General features: G+C 35.7%; 1 protein-coding gene across 2 annotated transcripts; it reads left to right on the top strand.

Annotated features, from left to right (window-relative positions):
• Positions 1–4,331: 4,331 nt before the first annotated feature.
• Positions 4,332–9,952, top strand: LOC110895368 (protein SIEL). Of its 2 annotated transcripts, XM_022142681.2 has the most exons (9): positions 4,332–5,048; positions 6,155–6,235; positions 6,589–6,813; positions 6,940–7,131; positions 7,874–8,014; positions 8,109–8,198; positions 8,569–8,996; positions 9,071–9,732; positions 9,820–9,952. In XM_022142681.2, exons 1-9 carry the CDS (start codon positions 4,344–4,346, stop codon positions 9,933–9,935), a joined length of 2,640 nt encoding a protein of 879 aa, XP_021998373.1. In that variant the 5' UTR covers positions 4,332–4,343; the 3' UTR covers positions 9,936–9,952. The 2 variants fall into 2 exon arrangements, with proteins under 2 accessions (XP_021998373.1, XP_021998372.1); XM_022142680.2 differs by having other exon boundaries at positions 4,333–5,048; positions 9,071–9,952.
• Positions 9,953–12,605: the final 2,653 nt, after the last annotated feature.

The following is a 12,605-nucleotide window of genomic DNA, read 5'->3' as shown; positions in this document are numbered from 1 at the left end:
TGTTCTATTACATGACAAGTCTGTTCTAAGCTAAATACTGTTATATTGAGAAAACCTTTGTTCTTCAAACTGCTATTGGCTTGTATGAAACATATGTTTGACCACAACAGATGTTTGGTCTTCATGATAAGTGCTTTGCTTCAACTAGTGGCGAAGTATAGAAGGGGCAGGGAGGGTGCCCGACCCCCCGAACTTTTCGCTCAGTAGTGTTATATATGTAGTTTTCGCATAGAAATTGATGGGTATATACGTTTTCGCCCCCCCCCCCCAATCATTCGGGTCAAGCTTCGCCATTGGCTTCAATAAAGCTTTGGACTCGAACAACGGTTTATTATTCTTCAACAATGGTTCAAAAGCTTCAAACAGATCTTTGAATGTCTTCAAACAGATGCTCTGATTTGGTTCAAGATTCATTACCTTTAGAAGGAGAATGCTTCATCTACTGTTTATTTCTTGATCAAAAAGTTATATTTTAGCTTTTGAATATCATTTGTTTTTTTTTATACTTGATCAGAAGATTATATTTTAGCTTTTAAATATCATTTGTTCTTTTATAGGTTAAACATGTGTCTAACTAAAATAAAAATGAAACTACTTTTAGACTACTCACATTGGCAACCTAATACAAGTTGGGTTGCCACATGTCAAACATGTACTGGTTTCAATATAATAAATAAAATAAAAAAGAAAACAAAGTTGGCAACCTGGTCGTTCAAACGACCTAGGTCATGACCCAAGAATTTCAAAATGTGCTCATGCTTTTTTGCCACTTATCCAATTTTGGTTGGTCCACTATTATTTGTTTCTTTTTCATTTATCATCTAAACTACTTCTTCCCCTATCGAATAAATTACTCAAATAAGTTGTCTTATTTAAACTTAAAAATAAAACTAAATGCACTGTATTTCTTAAATTTTTTTTTTTTGTGAACATGCCGGTATAAATTTTATTGAAAACAGAGTTCGTTTAAATTTTTTTATTTAATATAAATATGATTTAAATACACTTTATAAATATAAATGATTTAAATACACTTTATTTTTATTCTTAAAATAATACCTTTTAAATTTTTGAAATAAAAATGAATATTGTTAATATTATTATCTTTAATACAATAAAACATAATCATAGGGTTAGGTTAACGTACAAATGCCCTTATCGTACATTACGTACGCCACAATCTCAGCCGTCAGATCATCTTCCCGCATTGAAAATCGCATGTTGTTTTTTTGTAGCAATTTCGCATGTTGGTTTTTTAACATGTGATTTCATCAAAATTATCACATGCGAAATTGTTACAAAAAACATGCGATTTCAATGCGGGAAGATGATCTGAAGGCTGAGATTGTAGCGTACGTAATGTACGATAAGGAATATTGTACAGTACACTTTAGCTATATATATATGTATATATATCAGTTTTACTATATTAGCCCAAAATAAGAATTTATAACATATGTGCCTCCATGGTCTCTATAACTAACTATTTTGGCCCCTGAATTTAACTCAACCACAAACCCTGGTTAAGTGTGTATGAAATGACGTCATTACCCTTTAACTAAAAAACAAAATACTTATAAATATTAAAAAAAAAACAATGGGTCCATTTATCTTAAACTGGGACCCACCTTTTATCTTCTTCCCCACTTCACTTTTTCTCCTCCCTCTCCCTCCAGAAAACCCTACATGTACATGTACCTACAACCATGCCTCCTCTCTCCCTTCCTTGAGATCTGAGGTAAACTACAACACCACGCCGGCCAACGTCGCCATCTTCCGACGGATCTGAGGAAAACAAGAAACACCACGCCAGTCCATTTCTACTCCGCCACCATCTGGTTGCACGACCCACACCCCGGTCCATTTCCACTCCGCTACTATCGATGAAGATAAAAAGAGGTAATTGTGCATTGATGCATTTGGAGGTTCAATTTGCTAGACAATTTCATCTTTATCAATAGCTTGATAGGTTTGATTTTAAAGTTTGGATCTGGGCTTAGTGGCAAGAATGATTTGATGTATGTTTTAACTTTTAAGTTTGAACGAGCTTTTGACCGGAGATTGGTGTTGAAGGTTGTCCATTTTGGTGTTATCTATCCTGATTATCATGAATAAAGTGAAGTATAATGTATGAATGATCTGATTTTGATACAAAGTGATTTATACCGTTAGTAATAGAATTGTTTAAAAGAGAACGAGTAAATTACGTTTTTGCCATTGAATCCATCAAGAGCTTCCCTGTTTTTGTGCGTACCTGACCAGTTGAAGAAGATGATGGGGGTATTAAATTGTATTTAATTGGTGTTACTAAAGAGGGGGAGGGAAAATTACCAATTTACCCATCATGTGCATCTTATGTGACTAATAATTAACCAGGGTTTAGGGTTGAGTTGGACTCAGGGGCCAAAATAGTTAGTTATAGAGACCATGGTTGTAAAACAAGGTTTCCAAGGCCGAGTACTCCCCGAGGAGTCGCTACAAGGCAGGCTGCCGAGGCGACTTTCTTTGAGTCCACCTAATTACTCGAAGTCGGTCAAACGCGGTCAACCTTGGCCAGAATTGGATCTAGTAGGTCAACTCGGGCCTAGTTTGACTTAAATAATAATATAACATAATTTCTATGCCAATCATATTAAAAAATGAATATCATTTTCACGTATTTTGTTATAAATATTAGTAAATTTGTGTTATTTGACATATATTTAATCTCCAAAAAGTAATTTCTTTATAATTTAACATGTCCGAGTACTCTCCGCGTAGACCGAGTACTCTCAACTCCCCGGTCGATCGACTAGGGAGCGCCTAGCGACTTTTGCAACCATATTAGAGACCATGGGGCACATATATTAAAAATTCTTATTTTGGGCTAATATAGGGCCAAAAACATAATCTACTCTTTATTTTATTAAAACTTAGGTTGATTTAGGTTGTGAATGTGTATCAAAAATTAAGTTGGGTGGGGTTGTGTATGTAGAAGAGAGATAAATTAATTTTATATTAAAGATTGGGTTATGTTAGTTTTATAGACAGGATCACAAATAAAGTAATTATTATTATTATTAGAGTAAATTACAAATTTTGTCCTTTATGTTTACATCAAATTGCAGGCGCTGTCCTTTTGGCCAAAAGTTTACAGGCGGTGTCCTTAACCTTTCAAAATCTTGCACGGTTTGTCCTTTAGGCCAAACCTGGTTAGAAATCTCAGTTAAAAACTGTCATGTGCAATGCACATGAGGGTAAAATGGTAATTTCCCTCTCAACTCTTTCTATTCCCCAATTTATAACACTCACCCTCTTCCATCTTTTTCTCCGAATTCGCATCATTCTCACCTTCACGTACATTCTCATCTTTTTTACCGGAAACCTTCCGCCTTTTGTAACTCCCTCTCTATATTAAAACTCTTCAAAGAAGACCAACAACTGCCACCCTATTTTTTCCCCTGCTTCACCCCCTCTCTTTTTATCATCATCATCATCAAAACACACATTTTCACCATCATTTCTCATCCCCACAACAACATTTAAATCCACCTGATTCCCTCTTTAACAGCCTCTTCACGAACCCCATCAGAAATGTTTACATATCTTGACTCATCTACTCCACCCCCACTAATCTCTTCAATCTCATTCAAGAATCTTCAACACCCATAAAATAAAGATCATCAAAACCAAAAACCCATATCTCAAAACCCTAAATTTCGCATCTTTCCAAAAGGGTTGAAACAAGAACTGAAACAGACGCTAAAATGGGGACAAACGGATACCAATTATGTGAAATTGAAAAGGAATCCTGAAAAAAGATTATTCTTCAAACATATGATTCTTCGAAATTGTGAGTGAGAGTGAGAAATAGAAAGTGGGTGTGTGTAAGTAATTGTAATTGTTGATTTGAAATTCAAATAGAAAAAGGTAGGATTATACTTAACAACACCATTATCAATGTTGAAGAATTACATTAGTTTGCTCGATGATGATTGATGATAATGTTGTTGTTGCTGCTCTTATTGTTGTCCCAATTAACATGGCTATGCTGATGGGATTATTTAGCAAACTTAGAATTCATCAATGTTGAAGAAAGAGGGTACTGGTTATAAATGGGGAATAGAAAGGGTTAAGAGGGAAATTACCATTTTATCCTCATGTGCATTGCACATGACAGTTTTTAACTTAGATTTTTAATCAGGTTTGACCTAAAGGACAAAACGTGTAAGATTTTTAAAGTTTAAGGACACCGCCTGTAAACTTTTGACCAAAAGGACAGCGAATTTGATGTAAAGATAAAGGAAAGACTTGTAATTTACTCTTATTATTAAGTTTAAAAAATAACAAAATGCCCAAATTTGATGTTAAACCCAAAGCACCCCTTGAAACCCTTCCACCCGATACCTTGTTCGTCCTCAACCTCCATGGAGCAAAACCTTCTCTCCAGTTTCACCCAAACCCTGAAAAACCACTCAAAACCCTCTCTAAAACCCTTGTGCATAGCCAGATCTCTAATCACAAACCCCTCAACCACCAATCAAACCATCTCCTCCATCATCCAAACCCTAACATCCAACCCCCATCTCCCCCTCCACCATCTCACCACTCTCCTCTCCCAAATCTCCCTCACCCACCCCCATTTCTCCCCCACCATCACCACCCTCCTCCACTCCCTCCTCACCCGCCCCGCCGCCGTTCCCCCACGCGCCGCCACACTCGCGCTCTCCACACTTGTTTCTTTACCTCCGGCGTCGGATTATTCCGATATGGTTACGGCGGAGGGACTGTTTTTGTCGTTATGCTTTGGTTCGTCGGTGCCGGTGAGGCACAGGCTGTTACTGGATGCGGAGAGATATGACGTCAGGCCGTCGATTCTGCTGACGGTGTTTTTAGGGTTTGCGCAGGATCCGTATCCGAATGTGAGGAGAGATGCGTTGGATGGTTTGATTGGTTTATGTAATCGAATTGTTGTTGAAGATCGAGGGATGATTGAAGGATGTTATTTACGTGGTGTTGAATTGTTTGCTGATACGGATGACTGTGTTAGATGTTCATCTGTTCGTATGGTAATATATTAGGGATTTCTGTTTATTCAATTTGATATATAATAATTTGTTAATTGTTAATGTTAAAGTTATACTTTCTATAATAATTAGAATGGTAAGGAAAAGTAATGTACTTGAAAATCCGAACTAGTATTTTTTTAACAAACTAACCGGTGTACCCAACACCTGCATGTATGCCCTTGGTTTAAAAAAGCGCGCCTTAAGCGCAAAGCGCATCTAGGCGCAAACCCCATCGCCTTGTGTGACATAAGGCGCACGATGTACAAGAAGCACAGCTGAGGCGCACACTTTTTGTACATGGGGTGTTTCTATGCTTCTGAGTGTTGTACAACAACCTTTTTATGCTGTACATTTATGTTTTATTCATTTTAAAACATATGTAAAGCTTAATTATAGCTAAATATTGGATGCTAAACACTTATGGGATATATAAAATAAATTATATAATCACTTTGCGCTTTGCGTACGAAAAGCTCACCGCTTTTGCGCTTCGCTTTTAAAAATCGGTTTTAAACCTCATCGCTTTTCTGCGCTTCCCGGTTTTTGAAACCAAGTGTATGCCCTATACTTGATGGGTATGGGACACGGTTTTACAATTGGTATGGGATTGGAATTATCACTATGTGTTTCATTGTCCCATAGACTGTTACATAGTTGTTAATGGCAAACAGTGATAAGGTACCTGTATGCTACATGGCGAATAGTGATAAGTAGCAAGCGGCTATTTTATAAATAGCTATACACTAGAAGAAAATTTAAAAAATTTATATGTATGTTATATCAAAATACCCTGGTATATATGCTATTTTACATGTATATATAACAAAAAAACCTAAAATCTAGCTATTTTATAGCTAAATTTAATTGCTATTTATATGAAAATAAAAAAATAAATTGTTGCTATTATCGCTACAACCCTAATAGTGAGCCTAGAACTATACGGTACGTAGCGCGCTATAGCGATCGCTACGCTCGCGATTTACAACTATGGACTGTTAACTGGTGTTTTAGCCTTTATATATATATAAAATGCGAAAACAGCAAATTACAAACAAACAACAGGTAAACGGTGTTCAAGTGTGTTGAAAATTTTTGTGATATTGCAGGTAAGCGAATGGGGGAAACTTCTTGTGGCAAATAGTGATGATAAAAGCAAAAGAGACTTGTCAGATGCATTGTATGTACAGGTATTTGTTTCAAATGTCGTATTTTTATACATTCTTGGCAAAATATCATAGCTTTGGATTAGATTAAAAATACGAGAACACCTTATCTTGAAAAATTCCTAGATGTTCTAGAGTTAGTACAAGATAACACACTGCTAGTATTTGTGTATTACTTCCTACGACACGACATTAGCTACTTATAGTACTATTTTTTAGACAAGCACTTAAGTATACATAATAGGAACCTTTGAAGGATTTCAATTCACCGGTTAACTGCAAAAGAGTACAACTATAACAAATTATTCTTTAACTTTCTAGTGTATCTTAACAAATTTTGATTTTACAATCATCAGTTAAATTGAATATATTTGCAGCTCTGTTCAATGGTGAGGGACATGAGTATGAACGTCAGAGTAGAAGCGTTTAATGCGCTGGGGAAAGCAGGAATGGCGTCCCAGTATCTTCTTATGCAAACTCTCTCTAAGAAAGTCTTAGATGAAGTTAAATATCCTGGTCAACTCTCAGGAAAACTTTTCCGTTCACGAGCATTAAGTGCTGCTGGAGCTTTTTTACATGGGTTGGAGGATGAGTTTTATCAGGTATTTCTCATGCACTGCAATTATTATTAATGTTTTTTTTTCCTAATGTATAAAACCTCCTAAAGGCTTTTATAAAAAAGTTGATTAATATTTAAATAGTCTAATGCACGTCTTTTTTACACGAAGGTAAGGAGTTCTGCATGCTATTCTTTGAGGATGCCTGCCATTGTTTCCGCTGATTTAGCTGAAAAAGTTGTAGGTTTATTGATGGATGTGTTGAATGATGATTCAACTGTCGTTCGATTGCAAGCTCTGGAAACCATGCATCACATAGCAGTTTTTGGCAACCTAAAAGTGCAAGAAATGCACATGCACATGGTAAATTTTCGCTTAGTTTTTCGACCGTGTTTGATAGAATCTGCATTCCGATTTTGAAAAAAAAAAGTTTCAGCCAAAAATTTCAGTTTAATGAGAAATTTAGAATTCTTTGTAGAATTGACAATTTCAACATGTTTAGTTATGAATGAGTTGATTCAGGTTATGTGCATCGTTAATAGGCCAACCAGGTCAAATAAAAGAAGTTAGTTTTAAAAGCAACTGGTCAAACGGGTTGAAACTTGAAAGTCGCCCTCAATGTATTTATAATGCATAAAATCTCTTAATTAATTTTTAGAGTAAAGTACATGGATGGTCCCTGTGGTTTACTAAAAATTTGGATTTGGTCCCTAGTTTTCCAAAAGTACATGGATGGTCCTTGTGGTTTGCACTTTGTAACACATTTAGTCCCCAACTAACAAATCTAAAGGTTTTAGCATATCCAAGTTAGGGACTAAATGCGTTATAAAGTGCAAACCACAGGGACCTAACATGTACTTTTGGGAAAAGTTGGGGACTAAATGCGTTATGAAGTGCAAACCATAGGGACCAAATCTTGTACCTTTGGAAAGCTAGGGACCAAATCCAAAATTTTAGTAAACCACATGGGACATGCGTGTGCTTTACTCTAATTTTGATTAGGAAGAGTAAGATTTTATTGGAACTTCGGAATAATATAGGTTTTGTAAATATATATATGGTACTCTAATTATTTGTAAAAATTGTTTTTCGTTCTAATATGCAGTTTCTTGGAACTCTAGTTGACATGAACTCACCGGTAAGATTTACATCAAGAAAAGTTCTTCGGTTAACCAAGTTTGATAACATGCCTATGTTTAAATTAGCCGTTGACAGCCTAATACACAGTCTCAAAATTTATCCACACGTAAGTTGTTTGTTTTTCTTCTCATCTTAATTAGTTTTACAAAAATTAAGGATGTTTTTGTTGTTAATCGAGGTTTTGATTCTCGTTGTTTCAGGATGAACCGGATGTTCTCTCTGTCGTATTTGAAATTGGTCGAAATCACAGAAGTTTTGCGGTCAGCATCACTGAGGAAACCTTTTTAGAGGTTGGATAATTTTAGTCGTGTTTATTTATTAGAGTAAAGTACACGGAAGGTCCTTGTGGTTTACCTAAATTTTGAATTTGGTCCTTAGCGTTCCAAAAGTACACAGATGGTCATTGTGGTTTGCACTTTGTAACGATTTTAGTCCCTCATTTGGACCTGCTAAAACCTTTAGATTTGTTGGTTGGGGACTTAACGCGTTACCAATTGCAAACCACAAGGACTATCCATGTACTTTTGGAAAGTTAGGAACTAAATCCAAAATTTGGGTAAACCACAGGGACCATCCGTGTACTTTATTCTTACTTTTTACTTGTGTTTTAAGTTTTCTTTCTTAGATCTTATACTTTTTATTCTCGAAACATGTCTTTAGATGGAACCTTCTACCGCAAGCAATTGGGACTTCGACAGCTCAAAAACCGCTGCAATGCTCACATTAGCCATCTCTGCTCCACTCTCCCATGAAAAGCAGCAGCATTCGAACATCATACCGCCAGCAATATTTTCTTACGCGGTTACAATGCTCGGAAGAATTTCTAATGGATTGACGGAAGTAATGGACCAGGCGACACTATTGTCTTATTTGTCACATTGTAGTACATCTACTGGACCCCACCCTGTAGAGGTCAAAGATGACTTGACAATGGAGAACTGTCGAATATCGGTTTCTCATGCGGTTGACCCGCTTCAACCACATGATGAAGAGTATAAAGTTGTAAAGCTTGTTCTTTCTAATATTGCGGAAATATGGCAGCCTATGTTAAAGCTCGGATGCACAAGTGAATTGCTTGCGGCTCTGAGGTTAGTTTATACATTAACGTTACCATCCCGACCATTTTTGGTTTATGATTTTCTTCGATATGTAATATACGCAGGTGTTGGAAGGAAGAGCTAACAACCCATATTACGGATTCACGTCAATCCTCCTCTGTTTTAACGTTCACTTTACAATATCTTCATGTCGTGAAACTACTTTCCAAAGCATGGTGGCACGTTATGCGCCCGTCTGACGAGGCCGGTGAATTGGGATATATTTTACAAAAATTAGAGACAAAGCTCAGAGGTTTAAGATATCGGTTTATCGGGTTGAGTAAAGAAGATGAGTTGCACATTGAGGAGTTGACACTCGTCGTCAGTACACTCAGATTATCAACTTATGATCCCCGAATTCGTGAGCCTGCTCTGAAGAAACTGCTAAATTACAAAGAAGCATCAACGGAACCTTCTAGATTCTTAACCGAACTAAAGAATACACTGCAAAAAGACGAGAGTGACATATATCGTTTCCACAAACCACTCGAGTTATTCACGTTAAAGAAACTTGTATTATCTCGAGACTTGAGACACACGAGGGCGGAAGTGGAAATCCAGGACAATGATTGGCTAAAACCCTTTCCTTTTGTGGCGGGACTACCCGTTGGAATACCGTTGAATATAAAGCTACATAACACACCGCTTGAGAGTAAGTTGTGGTTGAAGATGTCATGTTCGAAAGACGCTGTTGATTATGTGTTCATTGATTTGAAACAGTTTGAAGGTAGTGATGAGATAAGAGAGTATAGATTTATAGCCCCTTTCTATAAGACCCCAAAAGTTAATTCTTTTATGTTATTGTTATGTATAGGCATGGAATGTGAGGATGTTACTTGTTGTAGAGGTCATGGCTGTGGTGGGCCAAATCATGAGCTTGTCTACCTTTGCAAGGAAAAACAAGTGTTCTTTTCTATGGTTAATAAATAGTATTAAGTTATAGTCCATGAATATAAATAATAAACATTTAGATAGAATATTTTGTGCACATGATGTGGGAAAATAATTTATTTTATACTTTTTTTTTTATCTTTTTAAATGAAAACTCTTTAAAATGACAACTAGTGGTCGATCTTGATTGTGAGATGTTTTTGATCGTGTTAGCATTGTGATTATGTTGGAATAATTTATATTTATAAATGTGTATCTTTTTAAGAGTTAACTTCTTGTATAAATAACTTTATTGTACGTGTGGACGGAAGGAATTTCAAATTTTAGACGGTGGTAAAATTGTAATTATTGACAAATCAAATCGACCATTCTGTTTTCTACCTTAAAACCCAATCCGATTCAGTTTTAAAAGTAAGCAAACCCAAAATTCTTCGATTCAATTTCTAAAATCATCGAAATCAAACAAGATTCAACCCTAATTTATGTCTACCACAAGTGATTTCAATTTTTATTGTAGTGTAATTTGTTCTATAGTGTATAAGTTAGATATCTAGGGTTTATAAAAATTTTAGTGCTTTGTAATTACACTTATAGTTAAACTAGTAGAGTAAATGTTAGTGATATCTTGTTTTTTCTTTTCTTTTCTTTTTTTTTATGAATTCGTAGAGTAATATTGTCTATTATGTTTTTTTATGAACTAGTAGATTAATTGTGATGCACCTGAAAATTAATTTTTGAATTTTATTTTGTTTGATGAACTTGTAGAGTAACTGTCTCTGTTATGTTTATTTGTATGAACTACTAGAGTAATTATGATGGACTTGTAAAGTAATTTTGAATTTTATGTTGTTTGATGAACTTGGAGAGTTATTGTGTTTGTTATGTTTTCAATTTTTTTATTTTATGAACTAGTAGAGTAATTATGGTGCACTTGTAGAGTAATTTTGAATTTTATGTTGTTTGATCAACTTGTAGAGTAACTGTGTGTGTTATGTTTTTTTGATGAACCAGTAGGGTAATTATGATACACTTATACAGTAATTTTGAATGACTAGTTGTTTGATGCATTTTTAAAGTAATTTTTAATAATATATTGTAGTAGTGTATAAATGATTAACTAGTAGAGTAATTATGATGTATTTGTAGAGTAATTTTGAATGACTAGTTGTTTGATGCACTTGTAAAGTAATTTTGAATAATATCTTGTAGTAGTGTATTAATGATGAACTAGTAGAGTTGTAGGATCGTGCGATTGACCCGAAAGAGTCGTTCAGAGGAGTTTTACTCTGTTTCAGGTGCGGAAAACAAGAAACAAAGGTAGAAACAGCTTGCAATTCACTTAAATCACTGATTGTATTGATCTGACGTTGTTTACAATCAAACCTCACACCGGCAGCACTTCGGCATGGAATACAAGGGACTGTTACCTGATTTCGCTCCTGAGGAGCTATATATAGGGTCCTGATTCCGCCCGTAATGACATACATACATTTGGAGCGGAATCACCTACATGTGATTCCGGGCGGAATCACCTTCATGTGCAGGTTGGAGCTGAATCAGCCTTTTAGACACCTAATCATGCTACTTTCTCGTAAAACGTGCCCTGATCTATACAATGTAGTCTAAGACTCGATACAAGACGAAGTCGACAGATGTATGCACCAACAGACTCCCCCTCAGATGTTGACGAGTCGTACGTGTCGAGTCTTCTCAAACTTCAGCCTTGATCAGTCTCTGGGCTTTATACTCTCTATCTTCATCAACAGACTCCCCTTAACAAAATGCTGGCATTCCTTTAATTCTTCAGCATTATCTGCTTCAGGATCGTTGTCTGACCTTCACGGTACATGATCGTTAACCTGGCTCAAACTTTGTCCACAGAATCAAAACCTGGCTCAAGCTCTATCCACAGAGTCCTCAGGTATCGAAACTTAGCTCTCTAAAGCATAAGCTTCTCAGGATCGATCAAACTGGCTTTCTATCCCACAACTTTTAATTTCCAAGATCGAAACTTGGCTCTAGTTCTGCTCAGGATCAATAATCCAGCTCATACCTGCATAAACTCTACCTCAAAGTAAGTTTTACACATTTAACAATTTAGAATATATGCACTAACATTGATTCTCCCTCAAAAGAAACTATCCTCTTTGATGAACCATTTGTTGTTTTAAAAACATATTTGATGTTCAAGACACACTCCCCCTCACAACAATGTCATCATGTTTAGCATTTAAGACTTTGAAAATCAGCTTTTCAGCATCAGTTGTCAAAAATCTTTTTGAATTTTCAAAAGTTTATGCTAAAACACATCGAAAATCTTTTTGGATTTTGAAAAGTAAAGAAAATAAAGACACCAATTGAAGAAATAAAGAAATGCAGAAATGAAATATTTACAAACAATATTTTTGTGAGTTTGTGTAAGAGGATCATATCAGTTTTTGAGACGAGTCACTAACACCGTTAAGCTTCATTTTATTTTAAGTTTTAAACAATTCACCTAGATTGTCAGTATATTTGTCCACTTAAATTTTCACACAAACTTCAACTGCTTCGAGATACGATATTAATGTCTTAATGACTTAAACCTATCCGTGTGTCCCACTACTTGATTATACTCCCGTATCCAGATCCCAATATTCAGTCTTACAGGTGAGTATACCACAGATGATATCTGTCAGGGGTTTAATGAGAAACCGTGAGAGCTCAGGT

The sequence above is a fragment of the Helianthus annuus genome, chromosome 1 (genome assembly GCF_002127325.2).
Source record: "Helianthus annuus cultivar XRQ/B chromosome 1, HanXRQr2.0-SUNRISE, whole genome shotgun sequence".
NCBI classification, from domain to species: domain Eukaryota; kingdom Viridiplantae; phylum Streptophyta; class Magnoliopsida; order Asterales; family Asteraceae; genus Helianthus; species Helianthus annuus.
This window is presented reverse-complemented; position numbering and strand designations above follow the sequence as displayed.

Coding starts and splice junctions, on each gene's coding strand:
- LOC110895368 (XM_022142680.2), top strand. CDS start 4,344: ATGTTAAACCCAAAGCACCCCTTGAAACCCTTCCACCCGATACCTTGT. Junction 6,814..6,939: donor TGGAGGATGAGTTTTATCAG/GTATTTCTCATG, acceptor TTTTACACGAAG/GTAAGGAGTTCTGCATGCTA. Junction 8,015..8,108: donor GTCTCAAAATTTATCCACAC/GTAAGTTGTTTG, acceptor TCGTTGTTTCAG/GATGAACCGGATGTTCTCTC.